The sequence below is a fragment of the Tinamus guttatus genome, unplaced genomic scaffold (genome assembly GCF_059628265.1).
Source record: "Tinamus guttatus ecotype Peru unplaced genomic scaffold, ASM5962826v1 Tinamus_guttatus_pri_ptg000345l, whole genome shotgun sequence".
Classification (NCBI taxonomy): Eukaryota; Metazoa; Chordata; class Aves; order Tinamiformes; family Tinamidae; genus Tinamus; species Tinamus guttatus.
This window is the reverse complement of record NW_028288879.1, coordinates 113,486-129,255: the sequence shown is the minus strand read 5'-3', so window position 1 is coordinate 129,255 and position 15,770 is coordinate 113,486. Positions and strand designations below refer to the sequence as shown.

Below are 15,770 nucleotides of genomic sequence, written 5' to 3'. Positions count from 1 at the left end.
AGCTCACCTCTGCTGGGACTGTTACCTAAATCATGTTTTGCTTTAGCATACTATGAAAACAAAGCAGCTTTGATTTATTCCAGACCTAGCCTGGTGAGATATTAAGTATCATAACTACAGCCTTGAAGCAGTTCAAGTGCTGGATTAAAAACGGAGCCAAACACCTTAGACAATTAGGCTCTGGCATTCGTACATTCTGGTATTTCTACTTGTTTCACAGCAGTCTTTGCCTGTAATGCTAAAACTACCTCATTTGCTGTTGCTTGTCCAAAGGAGTGAAAACACTGCTTCAGAGACCATCAGTTCTTCTGATGTTTAACACCTGCCATGACCATTTTTTGTTTTTGTGACAAGGGAAGAGAAGGGAAGAAGGGAGTTGCGGAAGGGCTGGGACTAATAAAACCTCTTTGAGATATTACTGGGCTATGCTGCTTAGCATCCACAGTGGCTTGAACTTTGAAGAACATCTTTTCCCCACAATTAAGTATTTACAGAGTTAATAGGCGCTAGTTCACCCAGTCACTTTTTCCTCCCATGAAATTTGTAGGACTTACTATCTCTTGAGCCTTTATTACTCTACTGTAAAATTTTGCCAAAATTAGTTAGCAGGATCAAAACTACAGAAAAGAAGGGAATAAAGGCCAATATATCTGTTTTTGATGGAATTAAGACAAGCAGTTACGAAGATGTCTAGATAAAACAAATGTGGAACTTACCTGACTTCATATAAATTCCAAACTGCCTCATCTCCATCTTTTCCCAGCTGAAGAGCTTGCATTTGTAGTAATTTCCTAATAGTTTTTACCAAACCATGCACATTCCTGTTGGTGAAAATAAATATGTTACTATTATTACATTAGTTGATTCTTTCAAAAGAGGGGGAACACAGGCACAAAACTGACACTGAAAACTGAAAATTCAATTCTCCTTAAGGACCTACTCACACCTGGCTTGAAAATTCTGGCCAAGTTGTGGATCCACATGCTCTTGCTTTTCTTTTTGCAAAATAAACATAAGAATTCATTTATGTTTCTGACAGATGTAGTAAAAGAAAAGTCAATCCAAAGGTAAATGTTCTGTCCTTATTTTAACTTAAATCAGCATTTTAATATATGTTAAAATCTGAAAATCAACTTCTCTCTTAATGCACATATAAATGTAAAAGTCCATTGTAGTATACAGAATTTTCACCCAAGAAACTGTTAACCAAAACAAAGGATCTAAACCCCTTACACTGAAAATTACCTTATCAGAAAAGACTTGGATTATGAATGGACCTATGCACATTTATACATTCAGCGACAGCAAAAATGAACAAATGGAAGCCATTTCTAACACTGTGCCTTTACACAGGCACTGTTGAAAAGAACTAAGTTTTTACGCATACAGACTGAACCAACCTAAACACATCAGCACACTTCTCAGACACAATACTTGAAATCCTACCAGTCTCCTTTTATTAGGAGGTGACACTTAATCTAAAAAAAATCGTATGGTTAATATTCAGCATTACTTACCAGTATATATTTAATATATACTTCAGAGAAAATTCAAAAATGAAAAAGGCAAAATGTCATCTAATTATTAAATCCTAACCTCACACATTATTCATAAAAATAACATGACAGACAAATATCACTTTTCACTGTCAGATATTTATTATACTCATTGCCACCTCCAGACAGACTTTCTAAAATTAATGTCCGGTGTAATCTGATAGGGTCCACCACAGAGTGACCACAGATTCCACAGTGAATCTTCCCTACAGGAACTGTTCAGATTTTCTCTCCAGATAGAGGCAGAGAAGTGTATTCCCTTGTGACGTTTTTTTCATACTCTTGCAAACACTGCTAGAAAACACTGACCCAGATCAATGCTGATAGAATACAGTTATAAGATGTGCCTGAATTCATTAAAGTTACAGGTTGCCATGACACCTGGGTATCAAAACACTGAATGATGATTATATAAGAAAACAAAAGGTTAGGCAGACTTCTGTTGCCAAGCAACCAAAAAAAAAGAGATTCAGGCTTCCTAATCCCAATGTAGTAAACAAAATACTCTAAAACGTGTACTGAGAGAAGGGGAAAATGTTTAACCTTTTAGATATTTTAAGACTAGGAAGAGTTGGTAAAATGGTAAATCAGAAAGCATGTTCTTCAAATATAACAAAGTGAGAGAAAATATGCAATAAAACACACAAACAGAAAGTAGACCTAATTTTTCTGGAATTCAAGTATTTCTGAACCTAATCCCCAGACAAAATGCAAGGGAGAGTAGGAAGGAACAGGCCTGATTTAGGTTTTGTAATCAGTTCCTGAATTAATGCCACACACTGGCATGACATTACCAAGATCTGCTCCCACTCTAGGATGAATGCTTAGCTGGGAAAAGCATTTTAAGAACATTTATATGCAAATCTAGCCTGGGATTAATTCCTTAAAGATTACAATAATTTCATAATTCATTGCTTTTATATAAATAAACTACCTTGATTGCTCATGCTCCTCCATTATTGAAGACAAAACACAGAATTTCCCTCTCTACCAAAACAGAAATGGCCTATGACAATCTCTATTAGCAGGAATAAATCACACTGTCATAATATTGAGATGGAAAAAGTTCCTCAAGATAGCCCCTAAAGTTTAGATTTCGGGAGCCTAAAAAAATGAATACAGACTACAAGAAATCAAATATGGATAATGAGTCAGAGAAAAAGAAATAGTGTTTCATAGGTAGTGAGGAGGATGGTGCTGGCCTCTTTTCACTGGTGACCACCAACAGAACTAGAGGTAATGGCCGGAAACTGAAATACCAAAAGTTCCACAGGAACTAAAGGAAAAATTTCTTAACAGTGAAGGTGACAGAGCACTGGAACAGGCTGCCCAGAGAGGTTGTGGAGTCTCCTTCTCTGGAGATCTTCCAAACCCGCTTGGACGCAGTCCTGTGCCACGTGCTCTAGGTGACCCTGCATGTGCAGGGGGTTGGACTAGATGACCTCTGGAGGTCCCTTCCAACCTTAAGCATTCTATGGTTCTATGGTTCTATGGTCCCTGCAAACCTTAAGCATTCTGTGATTCTATGATTCATTTGTGTAACAAGCAGATAGCGTGAACCACAAAAAAGTCAACTCAGGTAAGCACTGGATGTGCAAGCTGGCTATGCAGCCTGTCTTCCCTAGCACAGAATTTGATAGATCTGACAAAATAAAAAACACGAGGTATACTAAGACCCTGTTAAACTCATCACAATAAAGAGGAGACAGATGCAAGAACACAAAACAAGGAGTGTTTACAAATAAAACATTCACCTAGCTTCATCCTGAACTGAATGGAGCTCAGTTGCTGCACACACTTTTCTGCTAGGGACTTATTTCAGGTTTGCTTCCTTTCAAAGACATTGTGTGCAGAGCAGTGCGAACCCCAGAGCAAATCCAAATGAAAACTTGGCAGGGAATAGAACAAAAGGAACAGCTGGCTAAGTCAGAAGAAAGTGGACCAGCACTGAAGTGAACCAATCATATTGTTAATGAGCTCCTGTGGCTACATACATTGTAAACTCAAGGACCTTTGTGGTTAAGTTATATAAACTCTGCTTTGCAATTCATCGTAGATGCAGTTTGAATTGTGGAGGTTTGAGAAAAAATGCTAAAAATATACATAAATAGGTTCTTGGGTGATTTGCCAGCACAGCCAGCATTTACCATACCAGGCAACATGATGTTGGTCTTGCAGCTGGACCTATTTCAAAACAAAAAAAAAAAAGCTGAGGATGGTGTGCAAATGGGAGTATAACCAAGCCCTTTAACTCAACTCTTCTATACTACAAATTTGTTTTTAACTTTAACTCAGTCTCAAATATCCTGTTTTACACTTTTTTTTATGAAGTACAAAATCATATTAACATTACAACCCCCTGTAAATTGCTGATGCTGCAACAAGTGCTTGGCTGAACACAAATCTCACTTCCACTTAGTTTTGTGAGTCATAGCTAATCAAATTTTCTCTCCAATTCAGTCCTCCATAGGACTCATTCTCACTATCTAAAGCAGCACAGGTTTAACTTCTTGATAATGGTTCAAGTCCTTCCACTGAATCCAGATTCAACTGGCTGAATTTTGTCCTTCGGAGGATAGTAGTCTGCAGAAACCATTCACATTATAAACATATTTACAAAAATATTCCTGTGGATCCAAAACCATATATTTTAAACTCAGCATCGAGTCAGCATCATCTTGTAAAGATCTTAACGCTAACCCAACTTTGAACAAGTCAGTCACAAGGACAGAAACAGATTTTTTTGAACATGATCAGGTTTCTTCAGGAGTGTTTCACTGGAGTTCTCAAACTTATTACTCATCTTGGCTCAGATGAGAAACCTCTGCTGAAAACTAATTGTGTGAATATTAGGAGTGAAAAACATACTTGAATGGTATTGTTTCTATAGCCTCTATGCTGAGGCTACCAGCTTAACACATAGCAGATGTATCATCAGTTAGCATACTTGATCAAGAAAGAACATCACCATTACATATGCAGGAAGGTTTACTACAGCAACCATATACATCTTCCAAAAGTCTGAAGAGTAATAAAAACAGATCAGGGAGAATTTGAACAGAAACATCTCCCAAGAACACCTTTTGGCCCCTCATTCCTAAATGGTATTATCACATAAAACTGTTTGCATTCTCTCAGCATGCTGCACAGGTAGCTTAACTCAAAACACCAATGAGACAAGTTGACATCATATTTGTAGCATTTTCTAAGAGCAAGTAGCTTTCAGAGTTAGGTAGAGTGGTTTCTTTTTTAGAAAACCTGTGAATAAATCCAGCATCCCTACTCTCCAGACAGTGCCTTAGGACGACTCTAGAGGATCAGTTGGTGATTTTGATTAGAAAGCTATTTCCTCCATCTCATACCATCATGAAGGCCACTGCCATTTTCTCCTCTTTTCCACAAAAGGGGCAGCAAAACTAGACTGTCCATTGATTTTTGAGGTGCTACAGTTCAAAGTGCAGACTATTAGCCAAAATACTGTCAGTTTCAACTTTCACAACAGAATGGTCTATGAACTTGTATCTCAAGAGACAAATCCATGCAGTCACCAATAGGATGGAAGCAACAGCCTTTGGCCAAAGGGCAACACAGTTAACCCATAATGCCAGGGCCGGTGTGAATATGCTCTCCTGCACACAGCCACAGCTCTTCCACTGCAGGCATAAGGGAGACCATGAAAGGAATGACAGAATCCACAAAAAACACACTACCTGGCTGAGGGAATTAGGTTGAGAGCTCCATGAAGAACATAAGTTAGATCAGCATGTTTCTCTGCAACAAGTGCCATCAATCCTTCAGAGCAGGCTGTTTGCAAGGCCACATTCTCACTGCAGCACTTCTCCCAGAGCAAGTTCAGAGCAGGAGTCTGAAATCAAAAGAAATACTCAACCAAAAGAAATACACTGACATGAATTTCTCTGTGTTCATCTCAAAAAGGTCTTATAAAACACAAGAAAAGAAGTTGGGAAACTCATCTGTGACCAAAGAAAGGCCTTGTTGAGGGCAGGTCCTATGTCTCCTCTTCCCAGCTTATCTTAGCACTATGCATAGGAGTCTCTGGGGAACAAGTCATGAAAATTTTGCCATTTGACATTCAGGAAAAATAGTAGTAAATTTAGTTTCCTGAAAAAAAATCAGACTGTAATTTGAGTAATGGTAATATACTCATGGTAATGCAAATATACTCAAACAGAATTCCTCAACTGAGCATAGCTAGATGTGATTATTCCCCAATTTGATACCATTTAGCACGGTGGTAAAAGTGCTCCTTTCAACCCAGAGATTTACAGTGTCTACAGTACATCCAGCAACATATTGCCAAGTACTTTACCTAACTTTCAGGATTTACTAAAATTGCACCCTGGAGAATGGGAATACAGAAAAAAAGTAAGTAGCAGTGGACAGGAAAGAAGTGACAGAAGCCAAACAATGACACAGACCTTGTCGGAGGCCTGTCTTATCTCGTCTGAAGAAGCATTTTCTCTCAGTACTGCAGCAATCAAATGAGCCACAGCCTACAAGAGAAAAAGAAACAAATCTGCATGCAGATCAAGTACGATGTTTCACACCTCCACTAGGAAGGTGTAAAAGACTCTATACTGTTGCTGCATTGAGAGGATGGCTAAGGAAGAAACTGATGCAAGAAACTGAAACAATAGTAAACTTGCTTGAAGGGTATTTTAAGGCCCAAAATCCCCATAATGCTGCCATAGAAGCTTTTACTGCTATCTTGCTGCAACAGTCTTCACAAGGCTCCACACAAATACAAGGGCGTCTATGTAGAGAATCTCTTTTAAGATTAGATACATTAAATCACCTACAATCCCTGACTATTATCTTCAACAGTCATTTAAAGCTCCATTGCTGTACAGATCCCAATGTACTCGCATGCACTGGAAATTATTGCATCCTTTACTATACAAAGCAGAGGAAGAAGAGCACAGCAAAGCAACATATCCAGTTTTGCAGCTCAGTTCCTCACAAGCTATACCTTAATCATATAAGCTAGACCTGTTACTTACACCGGGCTTATTGAAGAACTTACATTGATATTTGGGATGCAGGATTAAACTTTTCATTCCATGTTAATAGCAAGAATGCCTAATTCCCTCAGTCTGCTTTTAAGAATATACAAGTTGACTGAAACAGACTCAAAAGTCTCAGCTTGTTTGAATCCAGGCTTTGGTTTTCTGACTCATTTGCAATGCCTTGGGGTAGGCAAAAAGAAACTGGGCAACCAGTAAGACAAAAAAATTCCAAAACAGCATTTCTGTTTTGTTAGTGTGTAAAGAGGCAGTAACATATACTACTTTAAATGTTTCCAGGTGCCTTCTCCCTCTGACATTTATGTGGCCTCTTTCAGATACCATGACCATTCATGGTCTGCAAGATCATGGTTTTCAAATGTTTGTATAAATACTCTGATACATTTGGAAAAAAAAAAAAAGCCAAGAAACAAAGAAACAAAAACTAGACAGTTTATTCTCTGGGCATCTTGTTGTGAAATCTGAACAAGAAAAATAAGACAAAGTCAGATATTTCTGTTCTTATTTTTTCCTGCTCATAAGAGATTTCCCGAATAAACCCACATCTGCATCCTTAAAACCATTATCATTACATTGGGGGGAAAAAAAAAAAAAAAGCTTATCAATAGAGAGCTGCTTTTGCAGGACGCTATGCAGGAAAGTCAGACTATAGGTTAGCCCACTGTTTTCCAAGAACTTGATTAATATCTTAGGCCGTTCAACCTAAAAAACTACTGTCAACATCCTGGATTCACTGATCCTTGCCTTTACAAGTTACTCATCCAACAGAGCAGATGTCTTGGTTGGTCCCAAAAAGAGAAGAGGTCCCTTAAGAAGCTGAATGATAGTTTGACCTGATGATAGTTTGAAGATTATGGTGTTCAGTGCTGAGCAGTTGTATCTAATGTCTGGATTACACAGTTGGTACAACCAAGTTGGAGAATATGCCACTTTCATAGGGTCCTGGTCATGGAGCAAAAGGCAAAAGCCCGCCAGGTAGCAGGCCTTGCAGCAAAGATTTGACAGACAACAAGCATAAAGAACAACAACAAAAATTTACCTGTGATTGAATAAGCGCATTAGGAAATTCCAATCGTTTCTTGATGTCGTCCGACATTGTCACTATCATATAATACTAATTCATACTCTGCAAGAGACATTAAAAAAGTTTAGGACTAGGTAGGAAAGTATGCTATTTACAGAGGGAAAAAAAAAAACTCAAGATTTATTTTGCACTTAACTGCAGACATAAGCATTAAAGCAACGACTTTCAAAGTCTGGTCTGTCAACGCCTGGGAACTCACAAATACTTCTAAAGAGTTGGTGACTTAAGAAGATCAAGTTTATATGTGCCAACAACAGCACAGTCACATTTTTGTATTTCTAGAAGCATACTGTAGAGGTCTACAAATGAAGAACAGTTGAAAATTACTGCACTAAATAGGCACATTCATGGTTCAAGTAGTTAAAAAAACGACACCTCAAACAGTTTTCCTGAATTCATACAAACAACTAAAGTGAGAGGAAGAAATGCAAACTCAAAATTCTGCCGCAAAGGTCATGTTGTAATTAAAATTGAAACAGAACACTGACACTTTTTTCCATTCTCAAGTCCAGTACTGCATGTGTATAAACCCAAGAAATGCTGAATATCTACTGCTCTTGTGTGAAGAAGAGGTCAGCAACAATTCTTAAATCCACAGCAAATACATTACTGCTTGTGAATAATTCTACGCAGCACAGACATACTTTGAGGGTATTTACCCTTGAGACCACTTTTATGCATTCTTCGATTTCAAAAGGAGATAGCTCAGGAGGACCACACAGAACTCTTGAAACATGATTTAGAGTGTAAATCACACAATTCTCCACAAATGTTACAAATATCTTATGTAAAGTCAGATTTAAAACAAATAAATACAGTTACCACTTACAGTATCAAGCAGGCTTTTAAGGCCTGTAACTTTTTAATAATTACACACCAAATTATAGATTACTAGCTGACAAGTTATTTTTATTATTCACATGAAAAGGAGGAGAGCAGCAGATGATTAAAGGCACGTTACACTCATGAACTGCAAAATAACCTGTTATTCCAGGCAGACTTAAAATGTATTCTTTCCTGTTAGAAACAGCTTCCCAATTTAAATCTGCCTACACAATCTCTATCAGATATTTAGAATACCATACATTAACCAGTGTAGTTAATGAATTTAAAACACCACCTAAACTGTCCTTAAGTCTTCAGCATCCATGCTGAAATGTGAAGGCACTTGCTCATGTGCAGAGAACACCTTTCACTTTCACAGGATTACCTGACAACTCGGGCTGCAAGGCACTTCAGTTGCGCCTCCGTTAAACGCCCTCCTGCTATGGTGAAAGGCTACTGAGCTGGGTTCGCGGGTCTCTAGTCCACCCCACACAGAGCAGGCTCAGACTCTGGGGCAGTGCAGCTCCACCTGGGCTTTACCGGGCAGGATGTGAGAGATACTGACAGACACTAAGGATCATAGAATCGTAACAGTTGGAAAAGACCTTCAAGATCGAGTCCAACCATAAGCCCCTCAACGCCCTGCCTGCTAAATCACCTCTCTCCCTAAGTGCCCCATCTACACGGTTCTCGAACGCTGCCAGGGACGGTGACTCCACCACTTCCCTGGACAGCCTGTTCCAAGGCTTCACCACTCTTTCCTCATGAAATTCTTCCTCATGTCTAAACTGAACCTCCCCTGGCACAACTTGAGGCCATTTCCTCTTGTCCTATGGGTAGTTATTCAGAAGAAGAGACCAACTCCTGTCTCACTACAGCCTCCTTTCAGGTAGTTCTAGAGAGTTATAAGGTCTCCCCTGAGCCTTGTCTTCTCCACACTAAATAACCCTAGCCCCCTCTGCGGCTCCTCATAAGATCTGACCTCCAGCCCCTTCACCAGCTTCATTGCCCTTCTCTGAACTCGCTGCAGCACCTCCATGTCCTTACAGCGAGGGCCCCAAAACTGAACACAGTATTTGAGGTGTGGCCTCACCAGCACTGAGCACAGGGGGCCAATCACTTCCCTGGTCCTGCTGAGCACAAGCTGATTGACTTCCACTGTATCCCTGTCTCCCTGGTGCCAGGGCTGCTGCTCAGTCTCCTGGGGTCAGACTTAGCCTGAGCCTGTATCATCAGTGCAGGGAGCAAGACCATGTTTTCATCTGTGCTGAATTTTGGGAGATTGCTGACAGCCTATTCCCCATCGATCTGAATGGCAGCAAAGCCACTAAGCATATTGATCAGTATGCCCAAATTTCTGCCCTGTACCTGCAATTTTATCAAAGTGTGCTGTCTGCTTCTCCAGGTCACTGACCAAGGTAATAAAAAGGACAGAGACCAGAAGAGACTCCTGCAGCTGAGGAGAGCATCCAGGCAGAGTACAACTCTGTTCAAAGCCCCATTACCTACCCAGTTTGTTCCTGTTTGTTTTTATCCATTTGCTTGCTACCCTTTCAGGCTGTAAAATCTTAACTTTGATACAAGAACATAGTCATAGTCAGTGCTGAAGCCTTGCTGAAGATGAGGTAAGTGATACTCACTGCTTTCCCCTTGACCACAAGTCAAATTCTTTTAATCTTTACTAAAGGCAACCAGATTGCTTAGGCATGATTTGCTCTTGGTAAATCCACATTGACGACTCCCAGTCACCTTCTCTTCCATGTGTATAGAAATGGTGTCCACGAGGATTTTCTCCACAACCTTCCTAGGGACTAAGGCTAGGCCCACAGGCGACTATTTTGCTGGATCCTCCTCCAATCACCTTCCTCATATATACCTAGAAACGTGCTTAAAGAGGACTTGGTTCATCCTTTTCCCAGGGACTGACGTGACGCTGATATACTTGATGAACCCCAGGTTTACTTTTTTGTCTTTTTTTGAAGATGAGTCAACATTTGCATTTCTATAGTCATTCCAGACCTCCCTCCCTCAAACTCCTAAATCTTTTAAAGGTGATAGAGGGCACCCTTGCAAGGACATCAGTCAGCTCCCTTTGTACCTTGAAAACACCTATGCTTTCTGTGTTCAGTAGACCACCGTTAATTTAGCAGCGGAACCTCTTTTTGCTGGCCTCGTCATTCTCTGCAAGTTCAAAATTCCTGTGGTGCTTTGCTCTATAAACACCTGTATGCAGAGAAAATGTCCCTAAATTCTCCCTTTGCAGCCTGTTCTGGCCTCTGCCTGTTAGGCTGGAGCCTGCATAGCCAGGCAAGGCTCCCACTACACCCAGGTGGTCTCCCAAGTTCTTCCCCATGAAGGATGTTCTGCCTGTAGCCCCGTCTTCCTCCTGAGCTCCTCTGACCTGCAGAACTGTCCCCTATAGCATCCTGCTACCAGTTTGCAGTCCATCCCTGCAAATCAGCTGGTAACCATATCTGCAAGGTGGGGTTAGGAAAGACATTTTTTCACGCAGAACAGTATGATTGGCACTAACTCTGGAATCAGCTACCTCAAACCCCTGCCCTGTTTCCTTAACATGCAAAAAGAAAAGAAATTCTTATTAGTAAGATTGAGCTTAAGCTCACCTTTTTTTTTTTTTTAATTCTTTTTATTTTTGCATTCCCAGCACTGAATTCACAAAATCCATCAAGGCTAGGTTGAAGCTTTGAAAATATAAAAAGAAAGAAAGCAAAAATGGCTTTTTTCCCCTTTTCACTTCATACAGCTACTTTTTTTCAGGACCTTTTCCTATTAATTAAAAATAGAGCGAAGTCTGAGTGTTTTTTTCGGCTTTAGGAATCCTGGTCACTGCCGACTGTTGTTGGCATGCCAGCACCAGTAAATAATAATAAGCAACAGTAATTCTGGCACCCCTTTCTCTCCTTCCCATGAATGGCACAAATTCCACATGATGATACCAAGAATTGGAAAAGTCACAATGGAAGAGATTTTAGCCTGTTTCACCACAAAAGTAAAGAGGGCCAGAGCAGGTCAGGGTCTCTACGGCCTGTCAGCACCTGCTCTGAAAACTACACAATGAAAACTACACAAAGCTTTACCCTCTCTTGCCACATTTGGCCTTCAAAAAAAAAAAAAAAAAAAAAAAAGTTTTGCTCAAAGCAAAACTTATTTCCTTGTTACAGCTGACAGCCAACGTTAGCACTGCACAAAATGCTACTCTCGCAAAGTAAGCGGTGTCACCTTAAAACACATGCATCGCTATCTAAAACTGCCCACATAAAGTTTTACTCCATTCTCCCCTCTACCCTTAGAAAAACAGAAGAAAAGAGGGCTATCGAGCCCATCACAGGAGCACGACGAAAGGAAAGTGCAATTTTGCAGTGGTCTCTCCTGAGGTGACAAAACAGCTTGGCCTCAACCATGTCACTCTGGCCACTGAACATCCCCCAAACCTTCCCTACACAGGACAGCCAGTCCTCCCCTCCGGCCCCCCCCCCTTTTTTTTTTTAGCTACAAACAGTTACGTTTCGGCTCTCCTGACAAGGAATTAATTAATCAATTAATTAAAAAGCTGAGTAACCGTCCCCGCGGCTCCCGCGCCGCACCGTCCAACGGCCGAGGCGCCCCCGCCTGCGCACGCGCGAGGCAGCCGCCGCCGCCGTTCGGCTCGGCTCGGCTCGGCTCGGCTCGGCTCCGCTCGGCTCCGCTCGGCCCGGCCCGGCATTCACCGAGCGGCCCGGCACTCACCGAGCGGCCCGGCGGCAGCGGCGCTTCTCGGCCCGGCGGGAAGCGGCAGCGCCGACTCAGCGCGAGATTTGCCCCCTGCACGGCCAGGGCGCCTGCGCGGAGCCTGGCGCATGCGCACGGGCGGCCTTGTAGTGGCTGTGGGCGGTGCGGGCACCATGTCTACCCCCGAGGCGGACATCATGTCTACCCCGGTGTGTGGCTGAGATGTACCTTTTGCCCACCCTCACTCTTCAGCCCCAACCTGGGCGCGCCTCTGTTAAACGCCCTCCTGCTATGGTGAAAGGCCACTCAGCTGGGTTCGCTGTCCACCTCTCTTATATCCCTAGTGCTAGGACTTTGGGAAGGGAGTCCCTTCCCTGTGGCTGTCATGACACCCCTCACCTGTAGGCAGTGCAGGGCTCACTGACTGGATGAACCTCTAAGTATCCCTCATCACAGGCATTGAACACCTGTTCCTGCTTACAGTCACCCAAATCTGGCCTCCCAAAGGGTACTGCTGCATCAGCTATGTGATGGTTGATGGTGTGATGGTTTTCATCAAGGTGTCTTTTTGGTGACTGAGTGGGCCTATGTTGATGCCTGAGTGCAGCACACGGGTGATGGGGCTTCACTCCATTATGTTTGTTCTGCCTTTGTTGGACTGCCCCTTACAGGATGGTAGGTCTCATCAAAAAGTTTTGGCTTGAGTTTCAAATGTTGGCATAGTTTGGTGCTTTTTTTATTCAGGCACTTGTGCGGGATGTGGAGACACATCTGTCCCCCAGATATGTTCCCCTCAGACATGCATTAGTCTTATAGTTGGTCTGTAATTAGTCTTATACCATGACAGATTCAAACCTTTCCTTAAATTCAAACTTAAATGCAGACTTAAGTCTCAAGACATAAATAAAAGCAGTATAACTTATGTTGAAAAGGATAGAAATCATAATGTTTTCTCTAACTACAGGATTTCAGATCTCTATAGCATTCAAAATTATTGCAGAATGACTCTCTTAAATCCTGTCAATATTTTGCAAGGGACAATGATCAGTACATTCCAGAGACAGACTAATCCATTTGAAATAAGAAAAGAAATGAAAAATAAAGGAGTTTATGTTTGTTGCATGTTGTGCAGCTTTCTCATTTCTACAGACCATGGCCAGAGATAGGAGAATAGATTAGTTCAAGTCCAGCCTGGATGCATTTTGGCAACATCTGTGTGACAACATGTTGAAAGAAACTGGAGAGTTCATTCTTAGCCTCCTCACCCATTTCAATCTTTCTTCCTCTTCTGTCTTTGCAGACAACTCATGCTTGGCATTAGGATCAGGTATTTCACATCCATGCCATTGATTTGCATTAGCTATTCCATTCATGCGTGACATTAGAGTACCATCGATGCCATGGATATCCTTTCCTTTCCTTCAATAAATCACGCAAATTCCTAGCGTGATTTTTTTCAAAAAGCTGAGTTTCACACAGGTCTTCTAAGGACATTGGTAGGATCAGGACATTATGCATAGGGTCCATAACCCAAACAATCTTGCAAAGGTGTTTCTAGCTCCAGGTATTCCATTTTGGTTTGATACAAAAGCACTCATCCATATGGAATAGTTTACTGTTCTTATGTCTCAGATTGTGTTTTAATACCCACTGAACAGAAAAAAAAACACAGGATCTTTTAATAAATGTGCTTAAGTAGAAGAGTTTTGCTTTTCATTGTTTTCCAGGTTCCACATCTTCCAGAGTCTCACTTTGAAACTTGTATTTTCTGAAGTTCCTTAAAGTAGTATCCTCAGCTTCCAAGGTCTTCTCTTGAAGCAGAAGAAAATACAATCATTAAGTCAGCATCAGTGCGAAAGTTGTAGTTGGGTTTGATTCATAACAACTCTTAACAGCTGCAGATTACACTGCAAAACCCATTTTCAGTGGTCAAATTTGAGAGAAATTGAGTCCTCTAGGATGTGTCCATGACAAGTTTTCATTTGTTTCTAATGTGAACTACCTATTATCCAACGAATTATACTGAAAATAACAAGAGTTATGCAGTTAGGTTGGATTTGGCTGCCAAATGAACATACCATCCTTCAGTTCACGAGAGAGGTATTTTTTGTTTTGTTTTGTTTTGTTTTTGTGGGAATGCTCCTTTTGCTGAGGTTTCTATTTGAGGCGGAGGAACTAAACAAGAGTCATTAGCTGCAATTATGCTTTTGTAGAGTATTCTACATTGTTTTCTTGGGGGACAGTCATCCCATAAGGGGTGATATACATGGAAAGTAGTCTCTGGGTAATACTAGGATGTTCTTTTGGCAGCTATCATATGTGTGAGATCTCCCAATGAAGTATATTATCCAAACGAAAATCATGCAGTAACAATCACTGATAATCTGCTTATCTCATTATCTAAGCCAGAAAGCAGCTGTGACTTTAAAAATCTAGGAAAAGAATGAGGAAAGTTACAATTTCAAATTTATTACAGAAATCAATAGAGAAACACCCTGTCATTATTAAAATGTGTTTATTTTAAATATCTTAAGCCCGGTAATAAAACACACTTTTAGCAAGTAGGCCTAGCCAGCTGTAAGCTTAAGCATCGTTACTAAGATTAAGGCTAATAAAAAGCATGTTAAATTTTAAGATGGAACTGCTTTCACTACAAACAGTGGTCAACCATGAAGTCTGACACCACTCCAAACATACTACTTACTTGGGCTTTAATGAAAGTTCAGTGCATATGATGAGGGTAGAAATGAGCTGTAAGTCCTTAATATGTGTAAAGTCTGTTGGGATTCATGGAATTTGAAATTGCTTAACCTTTCCTAGAGAGTGCTCTGCAGTTCACAACATTAGGCTTGAAATCTCTTGCAGTTGTTATATAGACAAAACCTCTTTTTTATATTAGTCAAAGCAGTCCTGCAGAATGACTTTATTGCTGATAGTCATTCTGTACTAATTCTACAAAAAGTAGTGTTGAAAGTTTGAGCCGTGTCTTTTGCAAAGGCCCGCTTTCTGCCACAACTGGAGCATTTCAGATTCCCAAGTATTTTTTTTTATGCTACCTGTGTACAGAGGGTTGTATTAGATGAAACTCTTTATATCCCTTCATTTCTATAATTTTCTGATTAGCAGCATTGTCCTTCTGGGATATTTGCAACTGGGAAATTTGCAGAAATATGTGTATTTTTCACCAGGACATAGTGTGTACACTCTAACTATGGGCCAGATAGCATCACTCAGGAAGCTGACTGAACAAATTGTGAGGGAGGTCATGTTCAAACATATTAAGAACAAAAAGAGTTTTGATAGTAGTTGACATGTACTTATGAAGCGAAATAATTTCTTACCAATCTGATAGCCAGCAATCAGGCTTGATAGATGAGGAGACTACGATGAGTGTTGTTTATCTTGATGTTAGCACAGCTTTGACATCTCCCATAAGATCTAATACACAAACAAATACAGTACATAGCATAGAAATAGACTGTGAGGTGCACTGAAAGCTGGTTAAGCTACCAGGCTCAGAGGTTTCTGATC

General features: G+C 40.7%; 1 protein-coding gene across 1 annotated transcript in view; it reads right to left on the bottom strand.

Moving 5' to 3' along the window:
* FOCAD (focadhesin) overlaps window positions 1-7,697 on the bottom strand; it is an 89,199-nt gene extending 81,502 nt beyond the window's left edge. Inside the window, exons 1-4 of the mRNA XM_010226159.2 lie at window positions 7,641-7,697; window positions 5,996-6,070; window positions 5,267-5,421; window positions 717-821 (exon numbers count right to left, since the gene is read on the bottom strand). Of these exons, the coding sequence (XP_010224461.2) occupies window positions 717-821; window positions 5,267-5,421; window positions 5,996-6,070; window positions 7,641-7,697 (392 nt within the window). The remainder of the gene's footprint in view (window positions 1-716; window positions 822-5,266; window positions 5,422-5,995; window positions 6,071-7,640) is intronic.
* Between the last annotated feature and the right edge of the window lie 8,073 nt (window positions 7,698-15,770).